This window comes from Hippocampus bargibanti, linkage group LG13, assembly GCF_051943395.1.
Source record: "Hippocampus bargibanti isolate YZ-2025 linkage group LG13, ASM5194339v1, whole genome shotgun sequence".
Taxonomy (NCBI): domain Eukaryota; kingdom Metazoa; phylum Chordata; class Actinopteri; order Syngnathiformes; family Syngnathidae; genus Hippocampus; species Hippocampus bargibanti.
This window is the reverse complement of record NC_142746.1, coordinates 12,791,564-12,810,166: the sequence shown is the minus strand read 5'-3', so window position 1 is coordinate 12,810,166 and position 18,603 is coordinate 12,791,564. Positions and strand designations below refer to the sequence as shown.

Here is an 18,603-nt window from a genome sequence, read left to right as displayed (position 1 = left end):
CCAAAGTTAAAACTAGAGTCTATAGTGTGTATAACTTAGAAAAAAATCGCAAGCATCTTTTATTGACATTGTGGCCATTATAGTGATATTAATTACAATACAGATTCGCATTTAAGACACAGTGAAAAGAAACAAAACGAGTACTACGTATGTGGGTAAAACAAAATGCTCTTTTTTGTCACTGCATTTTGATTGGCTGTCACTTTAAACTGCACGTGTACGCCCTCTAGTGACGCACATCCGACAGTTGCTACATTAACCCTCATGTTGAAAAAAACACGTTGTTGTCGGTCATTTTTACCCGTATGTAAAAATCCACAAAAAAGGTCAAATAGTAGGTGACATCATCATCATGTAAATGGATAAAACTGACACCTTAACATAATATGAAGGTTAAAGGAGTCATTTTATAATCAATATTCAATTCATTCCTTTTTCTGAACAATTTATTCTAACTTGGGCTGTGGGGGGTGCTGTCTTCGGGCAGTAGTCTGAGGACACCCTGAACCGGTTTCCAGCCAATCGCCAGGCACACAGAAACAACCATTCACGCTCAGACTAAAACCTCGGGTCAATTTGGAGTGCTAAATTAGCCTGCCACGTGTGTTTTTTAGAATGTGGACGAAAACCCACCCAAGCACGTGGGGAACATGCAAATTCCACATAGGAAATTTCAGTCTTTATGTGCAGTCACGCGAAATTCCTTCAATGACTTAAAAATATAGACACTAAAAATAGATTTTATACATCGTTAAGCGGGAATTTATTCCGGCACCTCTGCACCGTTAAGTCGACTTGCTAACCACTCAACTACCAGGCTGCTAAGAGTAAACATTTGTATAGAACTTTTCCGAGATCAAGTTTTGAAAGAGAATACCATTAGAATTACGGTACATCAAAACATGCAATAGCAACTGCAGTGATAACATTCTGTCCCACACTACTCCACTTTCTCTGACAGAGCTATCAAGAAAGGATTAATATGGATATTATTCTTGTGATTCACTCATAGACAGCATTCGTTTTATTCAGACTAACAACAAAACAGATCTAGATTTATTTGCAAAATATACGTACACAAAAAGGAAGTTTCGTACACAAAAAGGAAGTTTCGATAAAAGGCAGACTTATACTAAGTGAAAAAAATGCTTCAAGTGATTCCGCTGATTACCTTAGAAGTGTAAAAAAAATCACCTTGTGGATTCAATCAGTTGTATGTAAGCCTTAATAATAAGGCACTCGTTGAAATGGAAAAAGGTCAACCTCAGTGTCACTTTGGAGTATGCACAAGACTGATTTGTGTTTTCATTCATGATCATATTTCACGGTGGTATATCATTGGAATATCATATTTGTTCACTGATGGGCTGGATAAAAATACCACTGGGCAAATGCGAGGCAGTAAAGCAAAATCATCTTCCACATTCCATTGATATCATTCAACTGGATTGGCAGATCACTTGTCCTGAAAATTGGCTTTTCTCTTCTCCACAAATGCAGTCATGCCCTCCTTGCGATCATCCTAGAGATCAACAGCACAAACGTAATTCAATGCAAAGCAAGTCTCTATGCTTAAGAAAGTGGACTGTGCAGGTGTGCTATGTTACCGTTGCAAACGTTGCATGGAACAAACGCTTTTCCATATGATTCCCCTCGGCTAAAGTCATCTCAAAGGCTGAAAATGTACGTGGAGGGAAATTACATACATTTCTACTTCATTTGATGACAATGTGTGCTCCAAGTTTCACATATTGTGGCCTGACCTGCATTAACTGCCTCTTTGGCCATGATGGATACCAGTTTGGAATTAGCAGCAATTTTCTCGCCGCATTTCACCGCTTCGGACACCAGCTGGTCCACGGGGAAAATTTTACTCACCAAACCTGCAAACAGTGAAACGGCACACGGAACGGAAATAGACGCGGTGAAAACTTGAGTTTGTTTTGGGACTGAGGTTGGTAAAAGTGTTGCCATGTTAAACAGATTATTGATTTGAAGTACCCCTGTTGTCATACCAGACTGCTTGGCTTCTTGGGCATTAATTTTATCTCCAGTCAGCACCATCTCCATGGCCAGAGACTTGCCCACTGCACGGGTCAGACGCTGGGTACCGCCAGCCCCTATAGGGAGATAAGACATGATGGTAAATCAGGGGTGCTCAATATCGATCGCGATCGATCAATCGATCTCCAAGGTACTATTGGTAGATTGTGTGATATTTGTCAGAACTGACGCTATACAAATAAAGTTGAGTTGTTTTGGGGGGAAAAAACTCGACGTTCGCCAATCAGTCATCCATTTACTTGATTGACACACCGGACAACCAATCAGATGACATCTCATTATTAGGTACACCGCGTGCTCGAACAACGCAAAGTTTACAAGCTGGTTGTTAGTTACATCCTTATTTTCGCTCGGTTTTATCCTTTTAAACGTAAGATAGGGTATAAAAATGAGTGGGGGAGCTGGACCAAAGAAGAAAAAAAAGTATCACTTTCATATGGAATGGGACTTTTTTTGACGATGACATTTTCAAAGTGCGTTTGTCTCGTCTGCCAGTTATCAGCGTGAACTCAGGTAATGGCAAAAAAATGTACAGAATTATGTTGTGCTACATATGCGGTTATATATCATCGTAAGTAGTCAATATATTTCTTAATAAATAAAATAGGTAGATCATTTTGACTTGGTCATTTCAAAAGTAGCTCCCATGTTGAAAAAGTCTGAGCACCCCTGTGGTGAATGTTACTTGATTGCACTTGTGCTACATTGCGCTGTCATTCTTCCATAACTCTCCAGCATCTTGGAGGACTTTGTATGAACTGAAAAGGAGGAACTGTGCAAAGTGCATGTGACATACCAGGGATAGTCCCCAGAAGGATCTCTGGTTGGCCAAACTGTGCCTTCTCTCCAGCGTAGATGATGTCACACATCATCGCCAACTCGCAGCCTCCTCCCAACTGAAACCGTGAACAAAATGAGCAGAGGCTCTCAAGACCTAAACATGTTAACTCATCCTCTAAAGGTAAAGATCTAATGCGTGTTGACAAGCATGTTTGAACGTAATAGGAGCCAAATTAGGCTATTTATTGCTGTAATGGGGAGCTTGCAAAACAGGGACACTTACAGCAAATCCATTGACAGCAGCAATAACGGGCTTCTTCACAGTTGACACCCTGTTCCAATGGGCCAGAAAATTCCCACTGTAACACTCATGGAAAGTTCGATTCTGCATTTCTTTTATGTCTGCTCCAGCTAAACAAGACAGAAAAGATGAGCCATGCTGAGTCTTAATTACGAGTTTGGCATCAACACTGCATATTCTTAATACCCTCCTGACCTGCAAACGCTCTATCGCTGCCGGTGATGACAATGGCCCCCACGTCTCTGTCGCTCTCAAAGGCATCCAAGGCCTCACCCATCTCCTTCATCAAGCCATCACATAGTGCATTAAGAGCTTTAGGTCGATTCAACTGGATGAAACCCACGTTCTTCATCTCCCCTCGCTTCTCCACCATAATATACTCATAGTGGGCACCTGCAGAGAGGGCAAAAGGTATATGTGTCATATAGTAACCACTGTCACCACTCATTCAAATAAATAGTACGTAAAGTTGCGATGTTAACATTAGACACAGGGACACAGTGCAACCTATGCACTAATAATAGATTTGTACATCATAGCTGAGTGCAAGAATAGTTCACAGTTAGTGACGTGGATATACTTGACATTGAAACGACGAAACGCAGTCATGTCTTCAACACTGACCAGAGCTGAACAGGCGGGCGGCGCCTGGGACCAAGGTGGGTGCTGCGCGGCTCGGTTTCAGTAACACCGCAACATTTCTGCAGATAAACGCCATTGCCTACCCCAACAGGGTTGTTTGCTGTAAATTTGTGACTCCAGGCAACGCTGTGCAATGTTTCCTGGTACGTTTCTTCTTCGTTAACAGCAGATGCATCGCTTTACCGCCTACTAGGGTACGTTGGTGTTATTACAATATTGACACAGCAAAATAATTAGTATGATCGTGACTTTTTTCGCTATTTATCAATCCACATTGTCTGCTAGATGGATGGATAAATATAGATAAATAGTGTATAATGTGATGAATAGACCTAAAGAATTCGTCAAGCTGGCTACCATCTCGTATGTGGCAAAAGTGGCGCAATTTCGTTCCAGGCAGCAGCGAGTTTACTGCACAGATGACACATCCAACATGACAGACTCGCTGACGTGTGCCAGCAAGGCGCCTACCCGCTCAATGCAGAATCTTGTCTACTCTCCTGTACAGTGGGACCACAAAGCTGGTGATGCTTGAGCGCGCTTGCTCGTGCCCGCGGTGCCATCCACATGAACGCGCACCAGCATCTCCGTTACCATTTTGACAACCTTTTTTCCTCCTTTGTGTTGAAGCTAAACAAGGATCAAGGTAAGCACCAAACATGAGATTACCCCGATTATTATGGGATGGGAGCACATTGATTAGACCCATTACATGAAGGCGACAATGGCCTTGTAGGCTAATTAACAGGGTGAGATAAAGATACACAATGGTACTCTGGAAATTAGGACGTGCAGTCTGGACATATTGTCCGATTCACCGAGATAACATTGCTGTTTCATTGTCAATCACGCACATTAATTCCAAACGATTTTTATACATTTGTATCTTTTGTAGACAGTACTATTGTGGTTTGGCATAACCCTCATTCTGTAGCTAGTTTGTTCGTATAGGAATTAAGCAGAATAAAATATATTGTTGTGATTTATGTGAACAGTCCCTCATCTTTCCACAGAATCAATGTGCTTGACATGAATGTTTAAGATTGCTGATAAAATGCATACCAAAATTTCTCTCAACAAAAATGGCAACGTTTTTTCATATTTAAACAGTCATTTCCAAAATAATGGACTTGTTTTGTTCAGCAATATTATCATAGCTATGGTGTATTAACCAGCTTTTGCTTTGTGGCCAAGCCCCCTCACTGCCCATCTTTAAAACCCCTCTAGTAACTCATTTGTATTCTTTGGCTTTTGCCTCAGCACGACTCACACTTGATCTTAGTTGGACTTTTTCATTCTACTCTTTGTTATTAATGTTTTGTTTCATTGTTTATTGATGTATATAAGATATTTTCTTTATGTAGAGTATTTTGAAAACAGCAGTGGTTGTTTTTAAGTGCTTTAGAAATATAGTTGAGAATGTGCAAACCATTTTGTGAGGCCAATTTGCATCAAGAATAAATTATCTTGAGTCACTTTCTAGTGTTCCTCAGGGCTCCGTGTATGAAGACCATTGATTATTAATCCTATCAGAGGTAATCAGAGCAAAAATAATGTCACAAGTATGGATGACATTTAGAGTCCTTTTAAAGTTTGAATGAACTCCTGCTACACATCTTTGTCAAATGTTTGCCCTCCTGCACAGATGAACAGGGCACTCGCAATGTGCTGGATGTTCCTCCTGCTCTCTACCTTCTTGTGCGAGCCTGTGCTTTGTAAAGGGGGCCGCGGCGGATCCCGGGGCTCGTCCAGAGGCTCCCCAGCCCGCAGTTCTGTAGGGGGCTCGTACCGCGGAGCGGGTGGCTACGGCGGTCCGCGGTCACGCTTCAGGACAATGGGCCGGACGTCTCCAGTGCGGGTGGCCGCCGCTGCGGCTGCTGGGGCTGCAGTGGCCCTATCCGCAGATAAATGGTATGCGTCTGCTTATCGGCGCAGCAACGGGGACTCCGATGAGGAGCTGGATTATTACAACAGGACCGGTTACTTTGATGCCCACATGTCTGGCTCCGCAGCAGGAACATCCTTCCACCAAATGTTCTCTATCACCATGGCAACACTATCATCCAAATATATACTTTTGTGGGACTACATGTTGTAATGAGCAAACAATCCACTCTTTACGTAAAACTAAAATGCACTAACTCATTTGCACCATATTGAGTGTTGTGGACCAAACGGGTTGAAAAAAAAAAAAAGACTGAATACACAAATCCCAAAAATCCATTAGAACATGCATTTACTTATCCAACTAGCATCATTGCCGAAGTAATTTTTTAACCGTTTCAGAAAACGTATGCATTGGGTTTTCTTTTTGACACGGTGGCACTTCCATTAAAAATGCCAATGAGGCTTTTAGTTAACATGTTCAAATGGCTATTCCTCTGCAGGATAAACGACTGCATATACTCATTCAGAAATGTTGGTTAAAGGACAACCGACGCCTCCGGACATGTTGTGTCCATAATTTGTAAAATCACTTCAAATGACTTCTACTGAGCGTATTTTACAAAGATTCCACCGCATATAGCTATATTTTACGTTTTAAGACTGGCACTGAATATTCAGGAAGTCTTGTTTTTGAGATGGTGATGATTCCTACCGTGACGTCACGGTAGTATCGTCACTGACCGAGAAAGCGACACACAATGCATTTTGGGTACTTTGTTTGTTCTGAAAACTTCCTCTTGATGGCGAAATTAGAAGGAAAACACATAAATAACGCGATGGTGAATCGATGTGTGTTGCACCAAGACTACTATTTGATACTAGTTGAAACAAATTCCCTGCAGACAAATCAGCCCATTTCCAACAGAGCTTGGGCGCCATCTTGTGCATTTTCTGGGACGCTACATTGGAGTCCTGACGGCTCAAACTGATACTGAAGTAACAAGTAACAAGAAAGCATCTTCTCCGAATCTGAAGCCATTGTTTTTTATTCTAGAGCAAGGCAAGACGTCCTGGCGTGACGTCACGAACAAGGGGGCGGGACCTTCTGAAACTCGCCATCTCCAAGGTCATTTTGAAGTAGTTTTGGGACACTTTAAGTCATTTTTATTGGTGTTTTGCATTTGACTAAAAATATCAGCCTGCGTGTTTTATTTTAGATGCTATAAAACGTTTTTCTGATGTCAGTAAGGAAACAAAAAATGGTGTCGGTTGTCCTTTAAGTGTCTGTGTGTAATTATTAGCCAGGGATTTATTTCCTCAACTACAGATGGGACTGGCTTTGAGGCGTATCAAGGTAAATTATTTGCGTCATATGCTGACTCCACCCTTGAATTCAACCGAGTAACTGTTTATGAGGCTCGGCAGGTGCTAACAACAAAGTCTGACCAAAGATCAAACACTGTTTTTTTTTGTGGACAGCAAATGAGCCCATGGTGTCACATTAGAGGCACAGACACTATTTGAGGCAATACAGTATATTTGTGAGTCAGGAATAAAGATGTGGTGCTTATTAAACAGGTTTTTATGTATCCCCAAGTATTCTTCCTCTTGTTGACCTTATCTATGGAGCACTTGTGTACAGTAGAGAAATCCTGTATTATTTGTCTCAATGCAAATAAACACATGTAAACCAACTTCAAAAGACGTGCCCTTTTTCATTATAAAAGAAAGACACAATAAAACTACATCATGCATGATGTCAATTACTTACAATGTATACAGGTACATCCACGAGAATGAGTCCTAGTCTAGAATCACTTGACCCAGCTCCCCTTTCCTAAAAGCTCGGATGAAAATGTAGGCTGCTGCTGTGTAGTTCGGAATGATGACATTGACATTGCCTAAAGAAGAATAAACAGTTATTATTCAGCGGCGCATCTTTAGGTTTCTGGTATTTTCTTTCGATCTCTTCATAGTAAACACATTTAATGTATCCAGCATAGTTTCCCCAGCATTAACTTGAACCACAGAAATAATAAGGATTTTGTTCTTTGCAGATCATGTTAAAATAACGTAATTTGTCAAAAAACCTATGGAAACATAATCCCCAACAAAAAGATAAGAGAAGATAATCATAATTGTATTTTACAGTAAAGTCTCGTTATATCGATATTCAAGGGAGTCCGAAAAAATATCGATATAACCGGGACTATCGAAATATCCGACCCTGTTTGCATGTAATTTTCTCCGTGCGTGCATAGAAATAGTATCGATATAACCGGGACTATCGATATATCCGATATCGATATAATGAGACTTTACTGTATTATAGTCCCATGCAAAGAAGTTCGAATGACCTTGTGTCTCAAAAGCTAGGTTGAGCATGACTTGTAAATGAAGGCTCGAGAACTTTATTCCTTTTGTTTTTTAAAATGTTGTTGCTTGTTAAATTATCTTTTGAGAAGATTGGTGGATGGGGCACTCAAAACGTCACATTGACACAGTATAAATGTATTTGGCTAATTCTGTATGATATTAACGTCAACTTCAACAGCGATCCCAGCCAAGGGAAATTAAAAGAGATGAAAACGAAATAGAGCAGTCGGGGGTCAAGGAACCCCTTTTTGGGAAACGCCCCCTGAAGCTGAAGAGATTTTACCATTTTAAAATACTGGAGGAGTCATATCCAATATATCAATTTTGTAAAAATACAAGAAAGCTTGTCAATGGTTGCTGTCTATTAGATGCTATAAACTGAAAGCTACACACCTATTTCATGTCTATAACACTGCATCAATAGTAACAAAGTTCATTGTTTTTGTGTAGCAGTGACGTGCAGTCAGTGGAGGCAGGTGAGGCAGTGCCTCACCTGTCATCATGGAAAGCTGTCATGGAAATATCAAATGAAAAAATAAATTAAACAGTTAGATGTATTTAGTGATTTGTACTTTAAAGTTCTTGTCCATTTAACATCACCGTTTTAGGATTTTTTTCAAAATGGCTGAATTTACCGTTCAAATACTAAGTAGAGACGAGTGGTGACGTCATTGTTGACGTCAGTGCCTCACCAGCCATGAACCTCACCGCACGTCACTGTTGTGTAGGATATCTCTCTTCCACGACATCTTTACAATGTTTTCTCGTTTCATCACGCGGTATTTTACTCCCGAGCGATCCCGATTGTCAACGAAAGCAACCAACATCGACCAAAACACACGAAAGCATGCACCTAAAGCACTATGCATTCTGATCATCCCATCACCCTTCAAAACAAATATTTTAGCAGTTGTATTCGGAAAAAAAAGAATTTTTATATGAAAACAGAAAATATCACTTTGGCGGAAAAAAATGCAGAATTCCGCTAAATAGCGGACGTCTGGGATCCGTGCTTCAAATTCCACTTACATGACAGCTACAAAACCTGAAACATTATTTCAAATAAATTCTGGGATTTATTCATGCATCTCTTGTTTCCTGGACAAATCAAATATTTGTTAACAGTGTTCTCTCTCACCCACTCCAGTGATGGCAGTGACACGCTGAGTCTTCTTGAGCTTCACAGCAATGTACTTGAGGACATGTTGGATGTCATCGCTTGGCTCTTGCAGGCCATATTTTTCAACGTAACTACACACAAACGCAACTAAACGCGATCAATAGAGACCGATAATGCCAACATTGATCATGTAACAATGCCTCACACACACACACACACACACACACACACACACACACACAATTTCTACCTGAAATTTCCAAGCCGGTTCAGAGAATAGAGCAAGTAGTCAGCGATAATCTCCTCCCCCACTAAATGGTCCAGGATAGTTCCTGGAGAGAAATGAGAAAAGCACTTATTCCAACACAGTTCGATAAAAGCATTGATTTAGCACGGTTCGCCAACCTGTTTCGAACCACATATTTTTTTTGCACTGTAAAAAATTTCAGAGCACAAGCAAAAAATATTTTAATTGTTCTAGCCTTCTCTCTACATAGAGGGCAAAGATACAGATAAACAAATATTAACCTTATTTTTATGAAACACATACGAGGATTTTGGTGCTGATTGCTGCTGAGAATCACAAAATTAGCTTTTTTTTTAGCGTGCTCACCACATAACGCCAGCTTCATGCCGGTTTCGACACTCTCTATGTTTGGGGGCAAGACACCTGGTGTGTCCAACAGATGCATCATGGGACGTTCACTCACCTGAGAATAATACAGACCACTGTATTTGTACATACATGTATATATAAAACACAAAGAACAACAACAAAAACGATATTAAAAAACAATACACACACCACTGACCTGAATCCGAGTGAGGACAGCTCGAGTTATACCAGGCTCTCCACCTACTGGAGACGCACGCCCTAAAAGGGACATTTCATTCATTGGTGTTGCTCAGAATAAAGACATTCTAAAGTATGTAAAAAAACTACCTTTTTTCAAATGTGTCCTTCTAAGGGAGTTGATAAGAGATGATTTTCCCACATTGGGTACTCCAATCACCATCAGGCAAAAATTATGATTCTGGAATAATGTATATTTACATGTTTTTATCCAAATACGGCATGGATTACACCAAATGACACTTTGACTTTAATATCCTCATCATATGAGGTTGTTAAGAGTCTTTGCCTGTTTTACTTGGTGTCTACCTCTTCTCTGTGAAAACGGGATGACTTTGTCATAATCTCCAGAACTGTCGGCACCAACTGCACAAAAAAGTGAGAGATGGATGAGAGATGGAGAGATGGATGAGAGATGGATGTAATGAATAACAAATCAACATTAATGAAGGCCAGTAATTAGATTTATTGTCCGTTCAGGGACAATGCCTACCTTGGTTACGTTGTTGTCTCTTTGTGTTAAACAATTAGTGAACAGAACATTCTTTACACCGCTTCTATCAAGCTTCTGCAGGATCCTCTGCAGAGAAAAAATAAAGACAAATCACTTACTGTATCAATGGAACTATACGAAGAGGGTATCTCGAATTGAAAAACAACTTTATTTCATTTTTTGACTAAACCACAAAAATAAATGTAATTCTCCGCAATATCCTCCCTGGTGTCGATTCTGTACTGCAGATACTCTTGGAAATGAGTTCAAGTGAGTGTAGTTTTTTAAGGTTGCATGATTTAAACAGCACCTGTTTGTTTGACAGGTCAGCCAAGTCCATCTTGTTGAGAACAAGCAGATGTGGTTTGACGTCCAGAGTCTCCTGAAAGACAGGGTTTCTTCCAGACAAGGGGATGTACTAAGGGTTAAAGATGTTTTGTCGTCGTAGTTTGAGCACGAAAAAACACGCAGCTCCATCAATAAGGATATTCTAGCATCGTGTATTTCTATGATGCAGTCCACACTCTTCAGACTGGCTCTCATTTTCTTCAGCCCTGACCACAGTAAAAAGGCGTAAAACCAGTTTATTACACATCCGTGTTCGGGGAAGAATACATTTATTTCATGTCAATTACTTGACTTGCAGTCACCTTTAGCCATGTGTCCAGGGAACCAGTGAGCCACTTCTCGTCCTCCAAAGTCGAATGCGCTTCGAAACTTGGCGACATCGTAAAGTGACCGGTACAGTTTCATGGTAAATATATGTGTGACTTTCAAATGTCACATATGTGCCTCAGTCGGTATTGCTCCCACTCATGGGTTTAAATGAAATAACTAAATAAATGTACATTGTGCACCACTGTTTACGCGCCGACAAGGAACAAAACATTTTAAAATAGATCCGCTTTTCCTTACTGTTTGATTCGAGTCGTATGCAGCACCATGTACTGTACATTAAATAACCAGTACAGTACCACAAATACATTCTTCTGACTACTGTATATTTGCTGGGATCTGGTGAAAATCTAATGTTTACAATAACTAAATGAAGCTTTTTAGTTTAAGTTAAAAATATGAAATAACCATAACACATTTGCTTTTGTTGTCATATTTTCATGAAGTGAAAAAGAATAAATATTCAGTTTTCATATTGGCTTTTTATTTTGGCAGGATAAGGCACAGGTATGCAATATTTTTGCTATATTATAATTTTCTACAGGATTTATCCTTTGTGGGAGTCCACCGTAATCCATCTTGAAGCAGGCTGTCGAAGCAATTACACAACCACTTGTCATTTTATTAATCTTATAGATACTTGCATTATGGAAATAAGACTTCAAATACAATTTCAATATCTAAGTGAGACATGTAGCTGGATGTCAATAATATGTTTTAGGTTATTGCTGAGTATGGAAGGTTGTTGTAATTGTTTTTGCATTTCCCACTATTTACAAGGCAATGTTAGTTGCTCACGAAACAGTGAAATGATATTTTCCTCATTTTGACAATTTATCAGCTTTTCCGTTTTGGCTGCTTCTTTACAAAGATAGCGAAAACCTCATGTTCATGGTCATGTACATATCCATGTCACCTTTTTCGTTAAATGTGCTACATGTGCAACATACAGCGCAGATTACATTTCTTACCTCACTTGATCAAGATTAAGATTAAGAGACATTGAAATAACTTTATATTTAATCATTCCTTAAAGGACAACCGACAAGTCTCCGGACAAGTTGTGTCCATAATTTGTAAAATGTCTTCAAATGATTTCTACTGAGCGTATTTTACAAAGATTCCACCGCATATAGCTATATTTTATGTTTTAAGACTCGTGCTGAATATTCCGGAAGTCTTGTTTTGAGTTGGTGACGAGTCCGTACGTGACGTCACTGAAGGAACCCCCGAAAAAAATGACACATTGTAGCAGTCCTTCCATAACGTCAATGCTTTTTTGGTCTGAAAACCTCGTGCTGCACTAGAAAGAGCCTGAAGAGGGTGTCCAAGCTCCATTTAAGGAATTTATCAGCCTGTGGAAACGGGCTGATTCATTCGTCACAGGAGCTCGGTGGCCATTTTCTGCCTCTTTTTGGGTGAGACATTTCCCCCCAATGTTGCCTCAAAATGGCACGGAATAAATTCTTTAATCGATTGCAAACATGTATGCTTTCCTCTTCAGAAGTATTTGAATCATATTCATAACTGCATGTGTAACAAGAAAGCATATTCTCCGAATCTGAAGCCATTGTTTTGATTCTCCAGCAATGCAAGACGTATTGGCGTGACGTCACGAACATGGGGGCGGAACTTTCTAAAAATGCCCAATCGCAGCTCAATTTTTTACAGATTTTGGACACTTTAAGTCATTTTTATTGGTGTTTTGCATTTGAATAAAAATATCATAGTGCGTGTTTTGGGTATTTTAGATGCTATAAAACGTTTTTCTGATGTCAGTTAGGAAACAAAAAAGTGACGTCGGTTGTCCTTTAAGACTCTAAAGTTTAGAACTTTGACTTGGTTGGTTGTGCAGACGGAGTGGCAGAGGAGTAGTGAGCGAGGAGCCTGTCGGCTTCCCTCCAGCCGGTGAGAAGAGCTCCATGGACGGTGGCGAAGTAGAAGGGATGAGTCGCCTCTCCAGCAAACAACACTTGCAGCGGCTGGGAAGGACATGTCAGACAAGTGAACTCACTTGAAAGGTTTTTTTTTTTGTAAATGTTTACAATGTCAGTACTTGTGAGAGCGTTTTCTTGGGCGGAAGAGGCTCCATTAAATTCTCGATGTCCCGCAATGAGCAGCCTTTTGAAAGATAACCGTAAGATCCGAATGTCCAGGGATCATGAAACCACTGAGACCTCAAGACTCTCCGCGGAGTGATGATTGGATTACCTATGCACATGAACACACACATACATACAGAACTCATTTGTAAAAAGTTAGACTTGACCAGTAAAACCATAAAAGACTAACTTATTCACCTGTAAATCTACGGACAAGCTGCGTCATGGCATACATGACCTCCTGCTCAGACAAAGTCTCCATATATTGTGATTCATGTCCAGCGATCCAGCCACACAAAATATGGCCGTACCTGTAGGTGTGATGACATTAAAAAAAACACACATACAAAAAACAATTGCATCCTCTCTGTTGTCAATGTTGAAAGAAAAACACATTCATTCATTTTGTGTATTGCTTTTCTTCATCGGGGTCATGGGTCAGTTGGCGGCCTTCACAGCTGATTTGTCCACCAGTCAATTGCAGGGGACATTTAGTCAAACAAGCGATTAAACTTTTCTTGACACCAATGATCTCAATGAACACAACGAGCATGTTTTGCGCATGCACTGTCTATGACTATGGATTTGTGTCAGCATGTTGTTGAATAAAAGGCATCTGCATGTACCATTAAAGAACCACTAAATAGGGTTGTGCATGTTTGTATTTAATTCTTACTCGAATCAATCAAATTGGCTTTTGCTGAGAAATATATGTTTTCAAGCAATTTGGTCCATAAATAGACTGCCAAACCCTAAAAATGCAACCTACACTTTTGGGCATGATCTGATCAAGATCATCGTTGGAATGCATGAATCGTGTGTAATTGATTGCTGACCTTTCAGTTGGTTTTAATACAGTGAAGCCGAACAATTTCTTCATCCAGGATCCTGGAATGTCCTCCACCTGGTCGACCATAGCATCCTGAACAAAGTGATGAACAATTATATATTAAATTTTAGGCTATAAAAATTATTCATCAATGATGGAGAGAAGGCACAAGATAAGCATTGGGTCATAGTACATCGTCGCAATTCTGCCTTGACAAAGATGATATAATTCAACCATGTTAAGACAAAGCCATCCTCATTAATTGACTCACCTCGTCTTCCCACACCAAGTAGATGACCTCACAGTCCTCATCCCACCAGGGCTTATCAAATTCCACAAATATTTTATTGTTGGTGCCAAAGCCATACCTCTGGATTGTGTGGATTTTGTGTAGAGGAAGGGGAGGATCGAACATTGACGTATGATGCTTCTTCAAGTAACCTGACCAAACAGAAGTAAGAATAGCTTGATGGAAGTCGTTACTTCAGGTGGAGAAATTGACTTAAGTCCTCAAGTGTGATAATACCTAAAGGAACTGTGACAATCACATGATCAGCAGGCACCATCTTCCCATCATGGCACTCCACGTTCACCTGTGCATCTTTCTTGTCAGAGTTGTTCCAGTGGATGCAGCGAACTGGCTGGTTGTAGCTCACCACGCCAGCAGGCAACTCTGACATCAGGTTTCTTACTAGACCTTCATAACCTCTGAAATAAGACATAGAATACAGAAACGGGATATGAGATGTTGTATGTGGATTTTATTTAATATTGCTACTTTGATTTCCTTCCATTACAACAAGTTACAGGATTTTTTGTTTTGTTTTCACATCTTAAAGTTTTGCTATAGTTCTCTAAATTAATGTTATTAGATTAGTAAAATGACTTTTTGGTATATTTACTGATGCCAGGTATTGAATATGCACAGCCTGGATGTTTCATGTAAACTCTTTTCTAACTACAGACCCTGGGAAGGTGCAGTCAAGTCCCAGCGTTGATTTGTAGAGGCCATTCGCACCCAGGCCCAGGTCATCCATGGTGGGAGAACCATAAACGCAACATTCCACTTTGAACATGGTGCTGATCACGCACCGCTGCAAAGATCCTACATTGTCGGCTTTCCACTTCTCTAATGATCTCTGTAGCACCTATGGCCAAACAAGAACAACATTAGTCATGTTCTGGTTGGACATGGATATGCTAGTCATACCTCTGCACGAATAAATTGGCCCACACTGGGCCAGGGTTCTCCCCTCTCCAAAAATTGTGTACTCTCAACCCAAAGTTCTTTGAACATCTCGATAGCAGGGGACATGTCATCAACGCTCATTTTGCGACCTTTTCATGAGGAGTAGCATCACATGAGTTTATCACATCTTATTTGGTTGAAAAAGAGATTTTTCTCAAGAGTAACCTGTGCTGGTGAAGAAATTGGGAATCCAAGGAGGATGTCCCTGAACATCCATTGCCTGGTTCTCCGGGGTGAGTGCCTCTGGACTCAGCAGGCCATATTGCCGAGCCAAATAAAAGACCGGGTTCTCCATTGATGGTCCATGGATCCAGTTGGCTCCTATCTCCACTATGTTATCACCTTTACAGAAAGGGCACAATTGATGGGTTATGGTGACCTCCTTCTTCTTCCAACATTCCAAAAATATAGGTTAGATATTGCATATTGAAGATGATGTTTCCCATATGTATGATTAGACTTTGTTAGAAGGGTTACTTTCACGAGCCCCAATGTGTGCACATGATTAATTTATCTCATCAATTCAGAGGCTCTAAAACAGGATGTATTTGTGGCGACGCCCTTGTATGCTGATGATCTGTTTATTTTCTCTCCTAGCAGGACTGGATTTAAGGAGCCCCTAAGGTTAATTGGAGGAAAAACAAACACACTTTGCATACCCTCAGAAAGTATTGTGTTCCCTAATCAAGTTTTGCATTCCCTCAAAAAAAAAGGACCCTCTCGCAAAAATTGCGAGATCTCACTTTTTTCATGCACGTTGATCTACATCAGCTTAGCTAATAAAATAGTCCTCTTTTGTTCACCACGCGGTTCAAATATCATTCGCTTATTTGGAAAACATATTTAAAATTATGAACAGGTTTAATGTCTTTGTATTTCAAGCCAATTTTAAAGTAACATTCTATAAAACTCACAGAGGGTGAAAACGCTCCATGTTTGTCGTTTTCGGTTAGCCGGACAATGACCTGGAATTACCTAATGCAAAAAAAAAAAAAAAAAAAAAAAGATTGCGGCATATCGCAATCTTTGCGATGGAATGCAAAACTTTGCGAGGAAACGCAAAGTTGTTATTTTTCCCCCTTGGGGCTCAGTAGGATTTCAACAGCTGTGTAATATATACTCCAAGTATTGTGTCCATTTAGGTGTAGAGATACAAACATCAGTATTAACAGAATAGAAGGGGTCAAAGAGCCTGCATTTGCAGCATTTTACCTCTAAGCGAAGGAAACATTCATTCTCCCGTCTGTAAATCTAAATATTTGGGACATGTCAATTCAAATTTCAAATTTCTAATGAGGATTATATGTACAGCACAGGCTGGATGTTATATGTGCAAATTAATACTGAATGTAAATAAGGTTTACGATATACAATATTTCACATCATGACGTCAGGCTATAAAATATATAGTATGAGTTACTTTGAAGATGAGAATCTCACATAAGCACACGAATGGCAGTTCGGCTATGAACTCATAGCGGCACAAGACTTGTCAGTAAGTTTTATTGTTGTACTTCCAGTTCTTTCATCTTAAAAATAAAATTGACAACAAAAGTTTTTTTAATTATACTGTTAACTGTAGTTGCACTGGATAATGTTAGAGAAGTACTACACTGGCGTCGGTCGCCCTAATAGGAATTCCTCGTAAATCAGTCCACTTGGCTCGCGTCTCCGAAATGATCTCCACGTCGAGGAAAAAAATGGGTTCCCTGTTGTACTCACCGAATTTGCCCGTTTTAATTCTCCCTCCGCTTCTTCCAGTCGCTTCGAGTATCTTCACATGATTAAATCCTGCTTTTATAAGTCTGTGTGCTGCAACTAGCCCTGATATTCCGCACCCTATGATGACTATTCTAGCGTCGGCGCTCGTCGACATCAAGACTCACGATTTGACTGGTTTAATGCAGAAAATAAAAGGCTTCGTCGATTCAATGGACGCTACTTTGCTTCTATGTGCTAGTGAGGCAAACTCTCGTGTTTAGTTCGCGTTATTCAACTGAACACGTAGCGGCCAGGCCAGCCTCATAGTGCAAAAGAAAAGTCCACCCCAACGATTGCTGATACCACCCTTGCATCACGGTAATCTGCCGCTAGATGACGGCGTTGACCATCTCCAGAGTAAAAGATGTCCTACTCGATCGTGCACGCTCGTGGTTTGTATTTAAAATGTCATTAACTCACTTCTCAGCGGCAGACAACGATGAGTTCACCCAGGAAGAATGAACACTGTTTCAGTATAGTGCCAAGAAGCATTCAGAAATTGAGATTGAAACAAAAGTGTGTCCATAAATCACACATTTCTATTGGTACTCCGGCAACATCCAATTATCGGTGAATGAAATTCAAAACAGAATAAACACTTGAAGCAGAAGCTTAAAAACTAACATGAAAAAATATAAACAGAATGACATTCCGTGCGTGCAGCGTGTGTACGTGCGTGTGCGCGTTTGTGTGTGCGTGCGCGTGTTTTGACAGTGTACGGGTCTCTTCAAGACTATCAAATTACAGTACTTTAAAATGTTGCATTTCCGATTATTGTTGCAGGACGTATTTTTTTAACACTCCACTGTAATGTAGTAGCGTCATTGTACCTTTTCAACAACATATTACATTTGCTAACTTCCACGTATACTACGATAACATATACATACTACTGTATAGTTAATGTTTGGCCAACAGGGGGTATGATAGGAATGTAAAGAGAGGCGCTCGGCATTTGAGGTACTCCCTTTTCTAATTCTGAAAAGTTTGAATATGATGGAAACAGTGACGTGCAGTCAGGGGAAGCAGGTGAGGCTGTGCCTCACCTGTCATCATGGAAGTATCAAATGTCAAAATAAATTAAACAGTTATATTTATTTAGTGTTTTGTACTCCAACGTTCTTTTCCATTTAACTTCACTGTTTTTGGATGTTTTTTTCAAAATCGCTGAATTTTCACAATTACCGTTCAAATAGTAAGTGGAGACGTGCAGTGAGGCTGCAGCCGCCTGAGCCTCACCATGGATTGCGCAATCACTATGTTAACTGTGCTGGCTTGCTCTGCAGTGAGACCACATTGCTGTCCCTCTGCATATCGCTACTATTAAAGTAGCTAAAGTGTTCAAAAGCTTTTAGTATATGAACTACATTTCTACAGTTTAGCTAGTGTATATAATGTACAGTCACTGTACATTATAAACACTGTACTATAGTGTTTATTTTATTTTAATCAAATCTGTGTGCATAGATGA

General features: G+C 40.1%; 4 protein-coding genes across 6 annotated transcripts; 1 reads left to right on the top strand and 3 right to left on the bottom strand.

The window, feature by feature from the left end:
• Window positions 1-1,009: 1,009 nt before the first annotated feature.
• On the bottom strand, window positions 1,010-3,941 carry echs1 (enoyl-CoA hydratase, short chain 1). Its single transcript, XM_089011801.1, has 8 exons — window positions 3,770-3,941; window positions 3,341-3,538; window positions 3,128-3,255; window positions 2,861-2,960; window positions 2,016-2,120; window positions 1,764-1,883; window positions 1,608-1,675; window positions 1,010-1,522 (listed from the first exon to the last, which is right to left on the bottom strand). The coding sequence occupies exons 1-8, from the start codon at window positions 3,861-3,863 to the stop codon at window positions 1,457-1,459; spliced, it is 879 nt and encodes a 292-aa protein (XP_088867927.1). The 5' UTR covers window positions 3,864-3,941; the 3' UTR covers window positions 1,010-1,456.
• Window positions 3,942-4,261: 320 nt separating this feature from the next.
• sprn (shadow of prion protein) lies at window positions 4,262-7,083 on the top strand. Its single transcript, XM_089012046.1, has 2 exons — window positions 4,262-4,433; window positions 5,433-7,083. Exon 2 carries the CDS (start codon window positions 5,433-5,435, stop codon window positions 5,883-5,885), a length of 453 nt encoding a protein of 150 aa, XP_088868172.1. The 5' UTR covers window positions 4,262-4,433; the 3' UTR covers window positions 5,886-7,083.
• On the bottom strand, window positions 5,554-11,530 carry mtg1 (mitochondrial ribosome-associated GTPase 1). Of its 3 annotated transcripts, none has more exons than XM_089012044.1 (12): window positions 11,167-11,530; window positions 11,006-11,070; window positions 10,827-10,931; window positions 10,517-10,603; window positions 10,333-10,389; window positions 10,114-10,204; window positions 9,983-10,044; window positions 9,784-9,880; window positions 9,421-9,502; window positions 9,189-9,301; window positions 7,446-7,575; window positions 5,554-5,681 (listed from the first exon to the last, which is right to left on the bottom strand). In XM_089012044.1, the coding sequence occupies exons 1-11, from the start codon at window positions 11,267-11,269 to the stop codon at window positions 7,478-7,480; spliced, it is 960 nt and encodes a 319-aa protein (XP_088868170.1). In that variant the 5' UTR covers window positions 11,270-11,530; the 3' UTR covers window positions 5,554-5,681; window positions 7,446-7,477. The 3 variants fall into 3 exon arrangements, with proteins under 3 accessions (XP_088868170.1, XP_088868171.1, XP_088868169.1); XM_089012045.1 differs by having other exon boundaries at window positions 5,631-5,744; XM_089012043.1 differs by lacking the exon at window positions 5,554-5,681 and having other exon boundaries at window positions 7,239-7,575.
• Window positions 11,531-11,653: 123 nt separating this feature from the next.
• Window positions 11,654-17,411, bottom strand: paox (polyamine oxidase). Its single transcript, XM_089012041.1, has 10 exons — window positions 17,094-17,411; window positions 15,537-15,713; window positions 15,333-15,460; window positions 15,089-15,270; window positions 14,649-14,830; window positions 14,394-14,563; window positions 14,130-14,215; window positions 13,492-13,604; window positions 13,248-13,402; window positions 11,654-13,173 (listed from the first exon to the last, which is right to left on the bottom strand). The coding sequence occupies exons 1-10, from the start codon at window positions 17,245-17,247 to the stop codon at window positions 13,018-13,020; spliced, it is 1,503 nt and encodes a 500-aa protein (XP_088868167.1). The 5' UTR covers window positions 17,248-17,411; the 3' UTR covers window positions 11,654-13,017.
• Between the last annotated feature and the right edge of the window lie 1,192 nt (window positions 17,412-18,603).

What these genes read in the sequence shown, in the direction of transcription:
- paox (XM_089012041.1), bottom strand. Translation starts at nt 17,247, where the DNA reads ATGTCGACGAGCGCCGACGCTAGAATAGTCATCATAGGGTGCGGAATA. An exon ending in CAATTTCTTCACCAGCACAG is followed by an intron (nt 15,461 to 15,536) that starts GTTACTCTTGAG and finishes CCTCATGAAAAG; the next exon opens with GTCGCAAAATGAGCGTTGAT. An exon ending in CTTGACTGCACCTTCCCAGG is followed by an intron (nt 14,831 to 15,088) that starts GTCTGTAGTTAG and finishes GTCTTATTTCAG; the next exon opens with AGGTTATGAAGGTCTAGTAA.
- sprn (XM_089012046.1), top strand. Translation starts at nt 5,433, where the DNA reads ATGAACAGGGCACTCGCAATGTGCTGGATGTTCCTCCTGCTCTCTACC.
- mtg1 (XM_089012044.1), bottom strand. Translation starts at nt 11,269, where the DNA reads ATGAAACTGTACCGGTCACTTTACGATGTCGCCAAGTTTCGAAGCGCA. An exon ending in CTGACCTGTCAAACAAACAG is followed by an intron (nt 10,604 to 10,826) that starts GTGCTGTTTAAA and finishes TTTTCTCTGCAG; the next exon opens with AGGATCCTGCAGAAGCTTGA. An exon ending in CTGTCCTCACTCGGATTCAG is followed by an intron (nt 9,881 to 9,982) that starts GTCAGTGGTGTG and finishes TATTATTCTCAG; the next exon opens with GTGAGTGAACGTCCCATGAT.
- echs1 (XM_089011801.1), bottom strand. Translation starts at nt 3,863, where the DNA reads ATGGCGTTTATCTGCAGAAATGTTGCGGTGTTACTGAAACCGAGCCGC. An exon ending in CAGCGATAGAGCGTTTGCAG is followed by an intron (nt 3,256 to 3,340) that starts GTCAGGAGGGTA and finishes TGTCTTGTTTAG; the next exon opens with CTGGAGCAGACATAAAAGAA. An exon ending in CCTTCTGGGGACTATCCCTG is followed by an intron (nt 2,121 to 2,860) that starts GTATGTCACATG and finishes ATCTCCCTATAG; the next exon opens with GGGCTGGCGGTACCCAGCGT.